The sequence below is a fragment of the Vigna radiata genome, chromosome 2 (assembly GCF_000741045.1).
Source record: "Vigna radiata var. radiata cultivar VC1973A chromosome 2, Vradiata_ver6, whole genome shotgun sequence".
Lineage (NCBI taxonomy): Eukaryota > Viridiplantae > Streptophyta > Magnoliopsida > Fabales > Fabaceae > Vigna > Vigna radiata.
The window spans coordinates 453,025-467,466 of NC_028352.1; the positions used below are offsets into that span (position 1 = coordinate 453,025).

General features: G+C 33.1%; 4 protein-coding genes across 4 annotated transcripts; 2 read left to right on the forward strand and 2 right to left on the reverse strand.

Moving 5' to 3' along the window:
- Positions 1-272: 272 nt before the first annotated feature.
- LOC106755865 (pentatricopeptide repeat-containing protein At4g25270, chloroplastic-like) lies at positions 273-2,762 on the forward strand. Its single transcript, XM_014638086.2, has one exon. The coding sequence runs from the start codon at positions 492-494 to the stop codon at positions 2,070-2,072; it is 1,581 nt and encodes a 526-aa protein (XP_014493572.1). The 5' UTR covers positions 273-491; the 3' UTR covers positions 2,073-2,762.
- Positions 2,763-3,266: 504 nt separating this feature from the next.
- Positions 3,267-5,523, forward strand: LOC106755812 (probable pectinesterase/pectinesterase inhibitor 33). Its single transcript, XM_014638026.2, has 2 exons — positions 3,267-4,398; positions 4,705-5,523. Exons 1-2 carry the CDS (start codon positions 3,498-3,500, stop codon positions 5,397-5,399), a joined length of 1,596 nt encoding a protein of 531 aa, XP_014493512.1. The 5' UTR covers positions 3,267-3,497; the 3' UTR covers positions 5,400-5,523.
- Positions 5,524-6,691: 1,168 nt separating this feature from the next.
- On the reverse strand, positions 6,692-7,493 carry LOC106755970 (pectinesterase inhibitor 4). The gene has a single exon (XM_014638207.2). The coding sequence runs from the start codon at positions 7,475-7,477 to the stop codon at positions 6,893-6,895; it is 585 nt and encodes a 194-aa protein (XP_014493693.1). The 5' UTR covers positions 7,478-7,493; the 3' UTR covers positions 6,692-6,892.
- A 2,753-nt stretch (positions 7,494-10,246) lies between these two features.
- Positions 10,247-11,324, reverse strand: LOC106755267 (21 kDa protein). The gene has a single exon (XM_014637385.2). It carries the CDS (start codon positions 11,233-11,235, stop codon positions 10,585-10,587), a length of 651 nt encoding a protein of 216 aa, XP_014492871.1. The 5' UTR covers positions 11,236-11,324; the 3' UTR covers positions 10,247-10,584.
- Between the last annotated feature and the right edge of the window lie 3,118 nt (positions 11,325-14,442).

Here is a 14,442-nt window from a genome sequence, read left to right on the forward strand (position 1 = left end):
TTAATCTATATACATAGCGTGTGATACTAGCAAGTGTGCTCTAATAAATACGGAGTTTGAGTGATAAAATTAATACTTTTGGACATAACATAATCTCCAATAATTTAAGTGACGATCCTAGATGATAATGAGACGAAATTCGTTGTTACTGTTATAAGTCGCGCTTCTTAGGTCAAGAAACCTTGTCAAATTCCAGCAAGATATATACAAGTCCCGTCTGACAGTGCATATGCCATTACTCTTTATCTTCTAATTCGTAAGTATTATGAACTACAAGCACGATAACAAGATGTGTCAAAGAATGCGATTAAAATCGAGATAGAGATTTTAGAATTACATATATCGAAAACGAAAGTGATACAATATCCACTTTTTTCTTATATGTAGGTGAGTCAAAATTGGATAAGAAAAAAAGTAGCTGGTGTATATTTTTGTTAGATATATTATGATTATGACGTCTGTATGCATAACTTGTGATCCAGAAAATTAGAATGATAAGCATACTAGTAAGGTTCCCTCCAAATGCCCTGAGCTTGTGCTCCCAGAAGAAAAATAAAAACAAAAATAGCAACGAAAAGAAAACATGGAAAGAGAGACGCTTGGAAGGCCAAGAAAGAAGAAACGTTCTTCGTTATCCAAAACCCAAATCAACCCCACTCCTTATCCATCGCCGTCCTCCTCCCCAAACCCAATTGGAAGCACTTGAACAAGTCATCACAAACCTTGAAGACTCTGTTGAGAAGGGCATCAGAATCGACCCTGAAATATATGCCTCTTTATTAGAAATTTGCTATCGCTTGCAAGCCATTCGTCTCGGTATTAGAGTCCACCGCCTTATCCCAACATCCCTGTTGCGTAGAAATTTTGGCATCTCTTCCAAGCTTCTTAGATTGTATGCGGCGTGTGGGTACGTGGACGATGCCCATGAGCTGTTTGATCAAATGTCTAATAGGGACAAGTCTGCATTTCCCTGGAATTCGCTCATTTCAGGGTATGCCCAAATGGGCCTCTATGACGATGCCATTGCACTCTACTTCCAAATGGTAGAAGAGGGTGTTGAACCTGACTTTTTCACCTTCCCGAGAGTTCTCAAAGTTTGCGCTGGAATTGGGTCTGTTCGACTGGGGGAAGAAGTGCATCGCCATTTGGTTCGTGCTGGATTTGCCACTGATGGGTTTGTGCTTAATGCACTTGTTGACATGTATTCGAAGTGCGGTGACATTGTAAAGGCACGAAAGATCTTTGACAAGATGCCTCATAGAGACCCTATTTCGTGGAATTCTATGCTCACTGCCTATGTTCATCATGGCCTTGAGATTGGGGCATCGAACATTTTCCGCCAAATGATTTTGGAAGGGTGTGAACCTGATTCTGTTAGCATATCCACCATTCTTACAGGTGTGTCTTCGCTATGTCTAGGCGTCCAAATTCATGGATGGGTGATTCGGCGAGGACTTGAATGGAACCTTTCCATAGCTAATTCCTTGATGGTGATGTACTCCAGTCATGGTAGGTTAGAAAGGGCATGTTGGATATTCAATCTAATGCCAGAGAGGGATGTTGTTTCGTGGAACTCTATAATATCTGCACATTGCAAGCGCCGAGAAGCCCTTGCCTTTTTGGAGCAAATGGAGGAAGCTGGTGTTGAGCCTGATAAAATAACGTTTGTTTCGATATTATCAGCCTGTGCTCACTTAGTCTTGGTGAAGGAGGGAGAGAGAGTGTTTTCTCTAATGTGCAAAAAATATAAAATAAAACCAATTATGGAACATTATGGTTGTATGGTTAACCTTTATGGAAGAGCAGGACTAATTAAAAAGGCTTATAGCATCATAGTGGATGGAATGGGCTTTGAGGCTGCAGGTCCAACTCTTTGGGGAGCTTTATTGTATGCCTGCTTTTTGCATGGAGACGCAACTATAGGGGAGATTGCTGCAAACAGGCTCTTTGATTTGGAGCCAGACAACGAGCAGAACTTTGTACTTCTTATGGGGATTTATGAAAATGCATGCAGATTAGAGGACATGGAGAGAGTTAGAATGATGATGGTTGACAGAGGACTGGATTATTAGGCAGCTGTACATCCTAATCGTATATTTTTCTTTAGTCATCGGAAACTTTTGATGCTTGATTCATTCAGTTTCCATTTTGTCCCACAAAATGTGATTACAGTAGACATTCTTTGATGTATACAACACCAACGCATAATATGCTTGATCAAATCATATACCAGAAAACATATTACTTTTCATCTGTGCAACTTCACAGCACACGTAATTACTGGGTTGAGTACCTTGGCGGCTAGAACAAGAGATTAAAAAAAACGAGTTCTTCCATTCGTAGAAGTTGATTTTGTCATGCCTTTCTGGATTGTATTGTCTGGACTCAATGATTTCCAACACCACAAATAGGAAATTGTTTGACATTTTATGTTTTGAAGCAAGGAATTGAGTAAGACATGCTTAAACGTAACATTGTACAAAAGTCTGTTCATCTACCAACACTCCATCCAATAAATTGATCCTTGCAGCAACTTGCACATGCTGCAGCCAAGGAGAAGTAAAACAATGATATTTTTTTACTATGGCATTAAGAAACGTGCATAGTACTGAAATTGATATTTAATCAGACTATGCACCAGCCTTCTTGAGGTGAAAATGGGAACCCTAAATTTATGGGCAAGTCGTTCTGCAGTCAATTGATATTGTCAAAGGAAAAAATAAAACTGAAGTCTGAATTAGTACCTGTGACCTCAGTTTGAGATATTCCATGCTACCCTCAACTCTTCCGTACGCCAAATAAGTAATCCTGCCAGAATTTAAGCAACTTATTTGTTTTTTATGTATAAAACTATAACGTCATCATTCACAAATAATCTCTTTATTTTCTTTGCTTTGATTTGAAGCCAAGTACCTGTTGCCCCTTTTTTAACAGTGAGACTTAAGAAAGGATACAAACAGCGCAGCACAGAACAGTTGGAGTATTGTGGGGACTTTGCAAAAACACATTTTGTCAACGCTATGTATGCACTTTTGGCTCCCTTTAGAGCCAAATAAACACATATTTCGGTGAGTCTATATAACATGATTTATTCTCATTTTTTTATGCGTGAGGCCGAAGAGACTGTGGCAAGACATTCAACTTCCTATAGAATAGTGCGCAACAATGACACTTAATTGCTGTCTTTCCATTGCAAATCATCCAATGAGTAGTAATTCCACTAAGCCCATAAGCAATTCCTTAAACCGTGAAACATGGGATGACACATGCCACGTGCTCACTCCGTAACACTCTCAAAATGCACGTGATTCCGTATCCATCAAGAAAATCAAGATGGCGTCGCGTCTACTGTAACATCAAACATAAAAAAAATAAAAAGAAAAAGGTCGGCACTGCGCACATGATTAAGAAACTCCCACTCTAAGCTACTACGAGGGTGCATGAAAGACAGGGATATATAGGCACCCGAAACAAGGAAAGAGAAAAACAGCACCAGAATGACAATGATGCGAAAGACATTGTTGTCACTGTTATTAGTTTCCTCAGTTTTCTCAATAGCCACATCAACGAGGAGACATTCCAACAGCAACATAGATTGGTGGTGCAGCCAAACCCCGTACCCCGAGCCATGCAAATACTACATGCATGCGCAACAAACCCATTACCATCACAAACTCAAACACAAATCCGAATTCCGGGCAATTCTCATTCGCCTGGCGTTGGAAAGAGCAGTGATCATGAGAAGGAAAGCACGTGAGTTGGGGCACAACGGGATCACCAGGAAGCAGAAATCAGTTTTCCGTGATTGTCTGAAGCTCTACGACAACACCGTGTTCCATCTTAACCGTACCCTCGACGGCCTTCGGGAGAAGAGAAGCTGTTCACCCTTTGATGCGCAAACGTGGCTCAGCACAGCTCGCACAAACATCGAAACATGTCAGAACGGGGCTCTAGAACTCGGAGTCGAAGATTTCATGGTTCCCACCGAGAGATGCAATGTAACCGAGATTATAAGCAATGGCTTGTTCGTGAACTGGGCTTTCCTGAAGTACGAAGCGGTTCATTATACGGAAGATGCAGAGGCTGATTTTCCAAGTTGGTTTTCCATGCACGAGAGGAAGCTGTTGCAGTCTTCTTCAATAAGGGCACATCTGGTGGTGGCCAAAGATGGTTCGGGGCATTTCAAGAGTGTCCAAGCTGCTATCAATGCCGCTGCAAGGAGAAGGATAAAGAGCAGATTCATTATTCACGTGAAGAGAGGAGTTTACAGAGAGAATATTGAGATTGACAAGACCAATGACAACATTATGTTGTTCGGTGATGGCATGAGAAATACCATCATAACAAGTGGAAGAAGCGTTAATGCCGGGTATACCACCTATAGCTCCGCAACAGCAGGTCACTGTTCTCAACCTTTGAATTTCAGGCTTTCCCTTTTCAAATATTCAAGGATTCTTCTTCAAATCTATATGCAGATCTTATTTTTTGCAGTGTGAATTCTTTCATCTAATGAATATAATACTTGAACTTGTATATGAAGATAAAATGATTGCTTGAAATAAACATATTGTCCATAGAGTGAGTGATGCGTGTAGCTTTTCGCATGGAGAAATGCTTGCGATTTAAGCATTGATTGAGCTTTGATTTATGTTAATAGTAAAACTTTTTGAAATTAAAGAATGTGGAATTGTTATAAAATTTCAGGAGTTGATGGTCTTCACTTCATTGCAAGAGACATTACCTTCAGAAACACGGCGGGTCCTCTAAAGGGTCAAGCGGTGGCACTCCGATCAGCCTCCGATCTCTCTGTGTTCTATCGGTGTTCCATAGAAGGCTATCAAGACACCCTCATGGTCCACGCACAGCGACAATTTTACAGAGGATGTTACATCTACGGCACAGTTGACTTCATATTCGGAAATGCCGCCGTTGTTTTCCAAAACTGTGTCATTCTTGTAAGAAGGCCCTTAAATGGACAGGCAAACATGATCACGGCCCAAGGTCGAGACGACCCATTTCAAAACACTGGGTTTTCAATCCATAACTCTCAGATCAGGGCTGCCCCAGATCTCAGGCCCGTTATTGGCAAGTTCAAGACCTTCTTGGGCCGCCCATGGCAACGTTACTCTAGAGTTGTGGTGATGAAATCATTCTTGGATAGCATGGTGAACCCAATGGGTTGGTCTCCATGGGATGACTCTAATTTTGCTTTGAATACTCTGTATTATGGAGAGTACAAGAACTTTGGGCCCGGTTCATCCACCAGAAACAGGGTTCGATGGCCCGGTTTTCATAGCATAACTAGCCCAACCGAGGCATCCCGGTTCACAGTTGCTAACCTTCTTGCTGGGCGCACGTGGTTGCCTGCCACTGGTGTGCCATTCACTTCTGGCCTTTGATCTTCTTCATCATACTCCATTCATTGGAATTAAGTTATGTTGTAGTTTGTGTCTACAAACAACACAATATTCTTTTGTACATTCCAAGACAAAAAACAATAAAAATTATAAATAAATAAATAAATACTATTATTACTCTCTCTAAAAAAATACAATTTCTTGAGATGAAAATAGAGATCCTAAAGTTCAACTTGTCAAAGGAAAAATAACATAAATAATAACTTAAGTTTGCGCTGAAACCACGTTCTCACATGCATTTTTATATTACCTTTCATTTTGATTTTGTTTATTTCAAGTTAAGAATCCACAAAATAAACATAAGAAGATTCCAAATATGCTGACTTTGGAAACTGTGGTTCATCACATAAATGTAAATTATAAGATCCAAAGTTTAATTTTAACATGTGCATAAGTCTATATTGTAAATGTTTAACTAAATAATATTGACATCTTCAAAGTAAATCACGTACTTTACATAATTAAGAATTCTATGGTCTACGTGATTTTGACCAAACTATTACAACAGATATTGGAAAAGATAATTTATATCATATAAGTCATAATGGAACCTCTTCCGTTGTTTTTTTGTCATTCTTTCCTTCTTTACGGGTATTTAATTTAATTTTTTTAAATCAAGGAGTTACTAGAAATTAAAAAAAGTTATTAATTTAAACTAAAGTATTTCGTATGCGTAATTCGCATAAAATGGATTTTAATACACCCCATTTTCCTACTTTGTACAATGTCATAATCATACAAATATTAAACAATTTTATTTTACACGAGCAACAATTAACAAACATAACTCATTCTAATTAAGTTCACCTAGTAAATAATATACTTCGTAAATGCATTAATCAAAACCATAAATGTTTATATATCAAATTATCTTTCATCTTTTATCTTTATAATCTAGTTTCCACTCGAGTTTTTTATTTTATTTTATTTCTCGAGTATCTGACCTGATAAAACATTTATTAAACGTTTTGGTAATGCACTCAAATCTAGCTAAGTTTATTTCCAATTGATTGTCGACTTTCGAATTTTCAAGATCATAAAACAAGTTTCTCTTAAAGAAGAAACTTTGGTACCACGTAACGGGTACCAATAGAAAAACAATTAAATCTGCATTCCAAGAATTCTTTTGTAGAATAATTCCAAGCACATGTATCTCTAGAAGAAAATCACTGAGCTTGCAGTTGTGATATGTGACATACTTACAAGAGAATGATAGATAATATGTCAAACGACTATATATATATATAAGAGTGTTTCAAAATATATTTTTTCTTGTAATATCTATAAAAGATAGGAAAGATGACACTGAAATTGTGTATTTTCATTGCATGGATAGGTCATTAAATATAAGAAAAATAACATACAGAACAACTGGAAAAACGAAACCGACAACAGAAAACAGAAAAAACAAAACTAAAACTAAACTGCAAATAAACCCTGAGTTTATCAGAACAGGATTGAAGATTGATTATATACTAGTAAAGCCTGTTGACGAGTGCCAAAGCATTGCTAATCAAGGAAGAAACGTTATAAACAGTGGTTTTGATCTTGTTCCTCAGTGAAGAACGCACTTTTATTTCATCAAACTCATCTATGCAAGTAGATTCATCTGTTATGGAAGCACTGACCCAGGTCTTGATGCTGTCCCATTGAAACCTCTCATCAGCAGTAGAGGCACCGTTCAAATGTGCCAACCCTTGTGCAGATTGCTCAAGCAGATCCAACGTGTCCTCAATGTTCTCTCTGCAGTCAGCAATGACGGAGCTTTCTCCATGTGATAGCTTCATCTTGGAGAACTTCGTCAACGTGCTTTTGGCACTCTTGGCTGCTTTGAGAGCCACATGAATGGAGAGTTTGGTGAGCGTTACGCGGTTTCTTTTGATTTTTGATGCATACGGGGAGAGAGATTTGTAGCAAAGTGCTGCGTAAGTGGTTGAATTACACTTATCTTTTATGAAGTTTTTGTAGGGTTTGAGGGAATCGGTGGTGCTTGTTGATGCTGGTAATTGGAGAAAGGTTGAGAGGAAGATAACTGATAGGAGTGTTCTAAAGAGTGCCATTTTCTGTCTTTGTATTGCATTGGTACAAGTGTCGAATATGTATGGCTTTTATAAGGAAAAATATGTGATCTTATTAATGTGAAAGCTTAAAGGAAAAGGAAAATATAATTAAAAAAATCCACTCTGTTCATAAGAAAATTAAAGCGTACAAGATGGGATGGCACATGCCATAGCCACATGCTGCTTAATTGCACACTTAGTATCAAAGATTAAGCACCACATGATTATATTTTTAATTTTTTCTGTCATAGATACACGCAATGACTAATATTCATCATTAATTTGAAGAAAGTTAAAATGTTATATTTTAAATTTATATATTTAATTATTATTAAGTTTCTATTAAATCTATAAATAAGATATCTTTTAGATAATTCAAATCCAACTAATTGGATGTTTGAGTGATACCTATATATATATATATATATAACATGAACAATCACTTTATCTTTGTTATATATTTCATACATTACATTGTATGTGAAGTTTTTCTTTTATCGCTTTTAAAATATTTTTTTTTTATTTTCTTGAAAAAAATAAAAGATAAACTATCAAAATTTATTAAGTATTGAGGAATGTAATTATTAAAATAAAAATATATGAGAATCAAGTCACCTTTAGGTTATGAAAAGATATATAATAGTGATTTTTTCCTTTTATATATATAAAAAATTTCTTTATATATAGTCATAAAACAAAAGAAAGTTGCCTCTATTTTATTCATAATGGAACAAAAAATATGAAAAGAATGAAAAATAAATAATAAATTAAATTTGTATTTAACTTTTTCCTTTTTCTTCAGAAAAAAAAACATAAAAATTAAAAGATAAACAAAAACTAAATCTACACACAGAGAAAAAATAAAAAAAATATCTTAATAAGTATTTTATTATTATTATATTTAGTTTATGTTTCAGTATTTATTAACATTAAATCACGTGGTTTTATAAAAAATATTGAAAATTTATCTAATTTAATCCTGATACATTCTTATTATACATATATAAAATTTAAAAAATTTGGAGCCACTACAATGTCCAGGATACACTAATTTCATATTATTGTAAGTTTAAATTTTTTGAGATAAGATGAAAATATTGACTTCCGTGATATAAATTTAGAAAGTCAACCTTTCTATGGAATTTAAAAATTAGGCTACAAAATTGAGATGCAAGAAAAGTGGTCGTATGAATGTGATTCTCTAAACCCTTTCAATGAAATTATTGAAAATAAACATTAAATTTAAAATACCGTACAATAATCACAATCAATCATTATCTCTTAATTCACTCTAACCCTTCCAAATTAAGTGACTGTTTTCCCTTATCTCTTGTCGGGTCAAAATTATCAGATGATGATATTGGTGGATTTTTATTTTTTAAACATTAATAATTGATTTTATTCTAATTATCCACTTAAAAAAATTATCTTCCTATTCACTTTAATTTTTTTATAAATATAATATGTAGGAAGAGTTATTAAAAAGGTATTTAGTGAGAATATTAATTTTATTTATTGGTCTATGTATTTATTAAAAGAATAACTATTCAAATATATAATAAGAGTGTAGATAATAATAACATAATTAATTATGATGCATAGATATTGTTTTAGTAAACATATATTTGGATTGTTGTATAATAATAAAACATAATGAAGATAGTAAGTTTTAATATATTTATCAGGCCGAATAGGATCAATAATAGTAATAGTATAGAATTGACACTATATATATATATATTCTAAAAATTTAATTTTTAAATTATATATTTTGAAAAATAATAAATTTATGAACAGTGTTTGTTAATATAGAAAAACCATTATTTGATGAGTTTTTGAAAATTAAAATATTGAATTGAACTTTAATAATATAAAAACTAAATTAAATAGATAAAAATAACTAAACCTTAATTTTTCTTTCAGAAAACAAAACAACATAAAAAAAAGAAAAGAAAAGAAATGTAGATAAAGCCAAACAAAGTGCAGAAATCCAAAACGAAATGCTAACTGCAATCAGTTCATCTCATTTTAATGTTTCGATTTTCTTGTTATTCCACGATATTAATTCATGACCATAAGTTGTCGAACCGATATATAAATAAACTGTGCATGATAACGACAAATACCCAAAAATTCGTATCGTGGCATTTGTAATATCAATTTTCCGTCAAATGCATTGGTTTTCTAAAAGGTTAAATATGTTTTTAGTTTCTATATTTTGGGATATAAGGTACAATTAAGGTAAACAATCCAAATGCTAATGAAACATCCTTGAAACAGCAAATAAAATTAAAAAAAATTAATAAAAAAGACTAAAACCAGAATTTTCTAAATTTGAAAGACTGAATTGAACCTTAGTTTGAAAGAGGAACTACAACCAAAATCGCCCCAAAACATAAAGACTAAAAACATATTTAATCCTTTTTCTAAATTACCTCGCAATAATGAAATATAGAGGTTTTATGGTTTCGAAGTTTGCAAGTTTTAATGAACACGTATTAGCTCTAAACTAACGTAATATAACATTTATTTAATATAGTATAAAAATAAAACGATAATTTTATATTTTTTAAGAAAAATAATAATATCGTTAAGTGTGTCAAACAATTATTTTTCTTTTTATATATGGTAAACTATCTACATATACATTAATTTTAGGATATATATTCATTTCATCCATATGTTTGTATTTTTTTTTGTCATAATTAATATTTCCAATTGATCATACACACGTGTATGTATTACATACCTACCTGCAAATATTGGAAAGACAGCTAATTGAAAATCTTCATATTTCTCATAGGAACTTCACTCTACAATAATTATACAAATAGTTCACCAAGACAAAAAACAGTAAGAAGAAATATAAAACCCATTTCACAGCACCACTAACAATTTGTAGCTGTGAGATAAATCTCTCAACTAATTGTTATTTACATATTGCAATATATAAAATGAAATTGAACACACCACTGTTACCTTAACCTTATAAGGAACAAAATCTAAGAAACATGAAATCAGATGATGTCTGTATTTGAGACATTAAGTATAAATGGATGTTCTGTAATAAAACACGCACACGTATTTGAAGGTGATGAGGTAGTTAATTAACCTTGATTAGCTAGCTGATTAATCAAGGCCAATGCATTGCTGGTCAATTGGGCTACCTGCACAACCAGTCCTCTCACACGGGTCTTAGTGTTTGTACCAGCAATGGTGGTTGTGGTGGTGGCGGCGGCGGCGGTGGCGGTGGCGGTGGCACTCTCTTGAAATCCATCTGTGCAAGTGTTCTCATCAGTCAAAGCAGCACTCACCCATGTCTGTAAGTCACTCATCGTCATCTCAAAATTGGAGGTTCTTAGATGAGTCATCCCATCGATAGACCTTCTGAGTTCATCCACCGAGTCACTCAGCACCTCCACACAGTCTTTCATCGCTGCAACCTCTCTGGGCTTCAGCCCCTGGCTCTTCGCCATCATCGACACCACTGCTGCGGTCGATTTCGCCGATGCAAGAGTCACGTTAAGGGCGGCGCCGGTTAAAAGCACACGATTCGTTTGGATCAACTCCGCATGCCTCGCTAAGGAGGTATAGCAGAGTCTGGGATAAGTTGTGAAACTGCAAGATGTTCTGATGAACAGTGTGCTGGCTTCTTGGTGTGGTGTTTGAATGGCTTTGTTGGCACAGAGCGTGGTGAAACTAGAAGCAAAAATGAGCAAGAGATTTGTGAGAAGATGCTTAGAAGAAATGGCTTCCATTGCTTTCCTATTGGGTTGTGTGAAGAAAAAGGGGAAGGAATGTAAGGTCTATATAGGAGTCAAAATTCTACCTTGCGTGATTTTACTATAACCCTTTTCCGAGAGGAATAATTTTTGCAAGTTCGGTTTTTATGAAGAGTGATCCAAGAACGATGTGATATTTTTCTGTTGATGCTCCAATAATTCAAAACCAGTGGGGTTGCCGCTTCCCCCACAAAATTTAAAGTTCAAAACCATGACTACCACACGACTCAACTCACTTTCCTATCCCCAAATTCATGTGTGATATTTCACTCAACCTGAGATTTTTTTACAGGAATGGAAGTTCTTGCATCAATTACATCGATCAAGATATTGTAGGCTTATACTTTGTCATAGAATTTTCGACCCAAATGTAACTATATATATACATTTTCTATCGTAATATATTTCAGTTATGTTGTAGGATTTCTTGTTTTTCAGTAAAGTTTGCTGTATTTTTTGTACTTCTCACAATAAACATAAATTCAACATGATTTATAGCATATTCATGTGCATAGACCCTATCATGCCTCCAATAGTTAGAGTAAACACAAAGTTGACAATCAATAAGAAAAAGACATTAGTTTCACAAGTTAAGGTATTGTAAGGCTGACAACACTTCTCCCTCACCCCTCCCAATTGGTGGTAATCCTTGCCAAAGTCTTTGAGTGGTCATCATGTTACATTAATGTCTCTTTGAGTGGCCATGGAAACCACAAGAGAAAGTTAAATAAAGAATAATGACATAGGAGAAACTTAACATGCTTGAAGAACAAATTAAAAATAAATTGTAGTTTTTTAGAAAATCGTAGAATATTTTATTAGAAATTTATAAAATGTTTTAGTAGTTCCTTGGAAGTTATGGAAGGTGAAAAGAAATAGAAAGACCAATGCATGTGATTAATTAACCTGTGACTATGGTAGTTTCACTATATGTAAATATTACATTAATAAAGTTTATATAGTTGTATTTCACATCAATATTTTCTTCTCTATTAGTGATTAATCTAAATATAACATTTTGAAAGATGAATTAAATTTAACATCGTAAAAATTTACGGTAGTGTACCTTAAAGTATTTAGTTACATTAAAAATATGTTTTTTTGTTTTTTTTTTTACTTTCATATCTCTCCTAAATATATTAATAAAGATGTGAATGAATAAGACATGTAATGAATAATAACCATTGTAATATGACAACAAATGAAGGCCTTATTAAAAAAACACGTGTTCCAACAACATATAATAAACCGTTATTAATAGGCTTTTTTAATCATCGTTAATATATTTGATTTGATATATCACCACGAAATTTTCACAAGGGCAAAACAGTCAAATAAAAAGATGTGGCTTCAGTTCAATTTTGGTCCAATCTAATTCAATTTAGATTGTATCGACCTGTAAACTCACGAGTTGATGATGTTCGCTATATAAAATAGTAATTATATTTATAAAATTAAAAATAATATCACTATATGTCAGTATAAATATGTATATTAAATCAGTAAATTTAAAATTAAAATAATCTTATTTTATCTTATTGAGTTAAAATTAAAATAGCTTGATTGGCCAACAATAATTATTGATGGCAAGGGAGAGATTTTGAAGATGTTATTTGGAAAATTAATGGCTGAAATTAGCCTATAGTACAATGTGATTTGACACGCGGCCAACGTTAGGCTGAAACGAATCTAGTACTGTGTGAATAGATTGACACGAGGGCCAACGTTAGGCTGAAACGAATCTAGTACTGTGTGAATGGATTATAACACGAGTATATATCATAGGCTCAAATGAATCTACAACAAAACGATTGGCTCAAATGAATCTACAACAAACGCTTGGCTCAAATTAATCCGACACAACGAGCAACGTTAGCCTCAAATGAATGCAAGGTTCTCATAATCATGGTTAGTTATCTTCGATCCCTACTATGTTATGTTATGGCTATAAAGTAGTTGTAAGAGTTCTACACAGTAAAAGATGGAAACAAGATTGAATAGCCAAGATTCTGTTTTGTTAGCTCAGTTTTATATGAACTACCATACAATAATTCAAACCACTTCTCTTCCCTTCAATCTTCTGTTTTCATTTCACAGATAAAATTTGAAATAAATTGCATATTAGCTAAGATAAATAAATAAATTTTGATACAGTATTAATTAAAATCAATAAAATGAATTCATATTAACAAAAATAATTAATTAAATTAAATGTATATAACTAAAATGGATAAATAAACTAATTTAATCAAATAGAATGAAAATACTATACGTATTAAAGTTAGAAATGCTCATAAACTAAAAATATATTTAATCTTTAAAATATACTAATTAAAATCACTATATATACTATTGATTAAAATAAAATTAATTTAAAATTAAAAAAATATGAAACAACCTTAAGACATTATTTTGTAACATCGTCTTATTTCATATTTCGCATAAGCTATTTACTATGATATATTATTCAGATAAAATTTATAACAAATAATTGATAAAATTAGTAGTTGATTTAATATTTATTTATAAACGAATTGAGTGCATGAATTATATCTACAAATATTTCTTACTTTTGAAAAACATTAAAATTAAAATTTAATTCATATTTTATTAAATTAAATTTAATTAAAATTAAAATTAATTTTATTTTTACTAGATTAAATTTAGTTAAATTTTAATTTTAATTTATATTTTCTTTTTATAATTTTATTTTAAAAATTTCTAAAACATCTTTTTTAAATATAGGTTTAAAATACCTATAAATACTTTTTGAAAGAGTATCTAATAACTTTTGTTGTAAATAAAGATTATAAATGTTAAATTCCAACCGTTATCATCCAATATATTACCCTTTGTCAGCAGTAATAAATTAAAATAAACGACGGTTATGTATTTTTATATGTTTCTTATAAATTGCAAGACACACTAATCCTTAATTATCTATTCAAAACTGTAAGATATTTTTCATTGTTGGTTATCCATTTAACGATATAGGGCCCGCCACCCACACCTATTTTTCATGCGACATAATTCAGTTTTAAAATTAAACGTATGAAAGTCTTCCACCCGTAGAAATTATCAACACAAAACAACCTGGTTTAGCAATATATCTTTCAAAATAACTCTACTTTATTATTTTATTTACAGTTTATTGGTTTTCTTATTGAACAGTAATGAGAAGGA

Excerpts from the sequence above, each read along its gene's own strand:
- LOC106755970 (XM_014638207.2), bottom strand. The coding sequence starts at position 7,477 with ATGGCACTCTTTAGAACACTCCTATCAGTTATCTTCCTCTCAACCTTT.
- LOC106755812 (XM_014638026.2), top strand. The coding sequence starts at position 3,498 with ATGACAATGATGCGAAAGACATTGTTGTCACTGTTATTAGTTTCCTCA. Across the intron at positions 4,399-4,704 it reads CTATAGCTCCGCAACAGCAG|GAGTTGATGGTCTTCACTTC; the intron begins GTCACTGTTCTC and ends ATAAAATTTCAG.
- LOC106755267 (XM_014637385.2), bottom strand. The coding sequence starts at position 11,235 with ATGGAAGCCATTTCTTCTAAGCATCTTCTCACAAATCTCTTGCTCATT.
- LOC106755865 (XM_014638086.2), top strand. The coding sequence starts at position 492 with ATGATAAGCATACTAGTAAGGTTCCCTCCAAATGCCCTGAGCTTGTGC.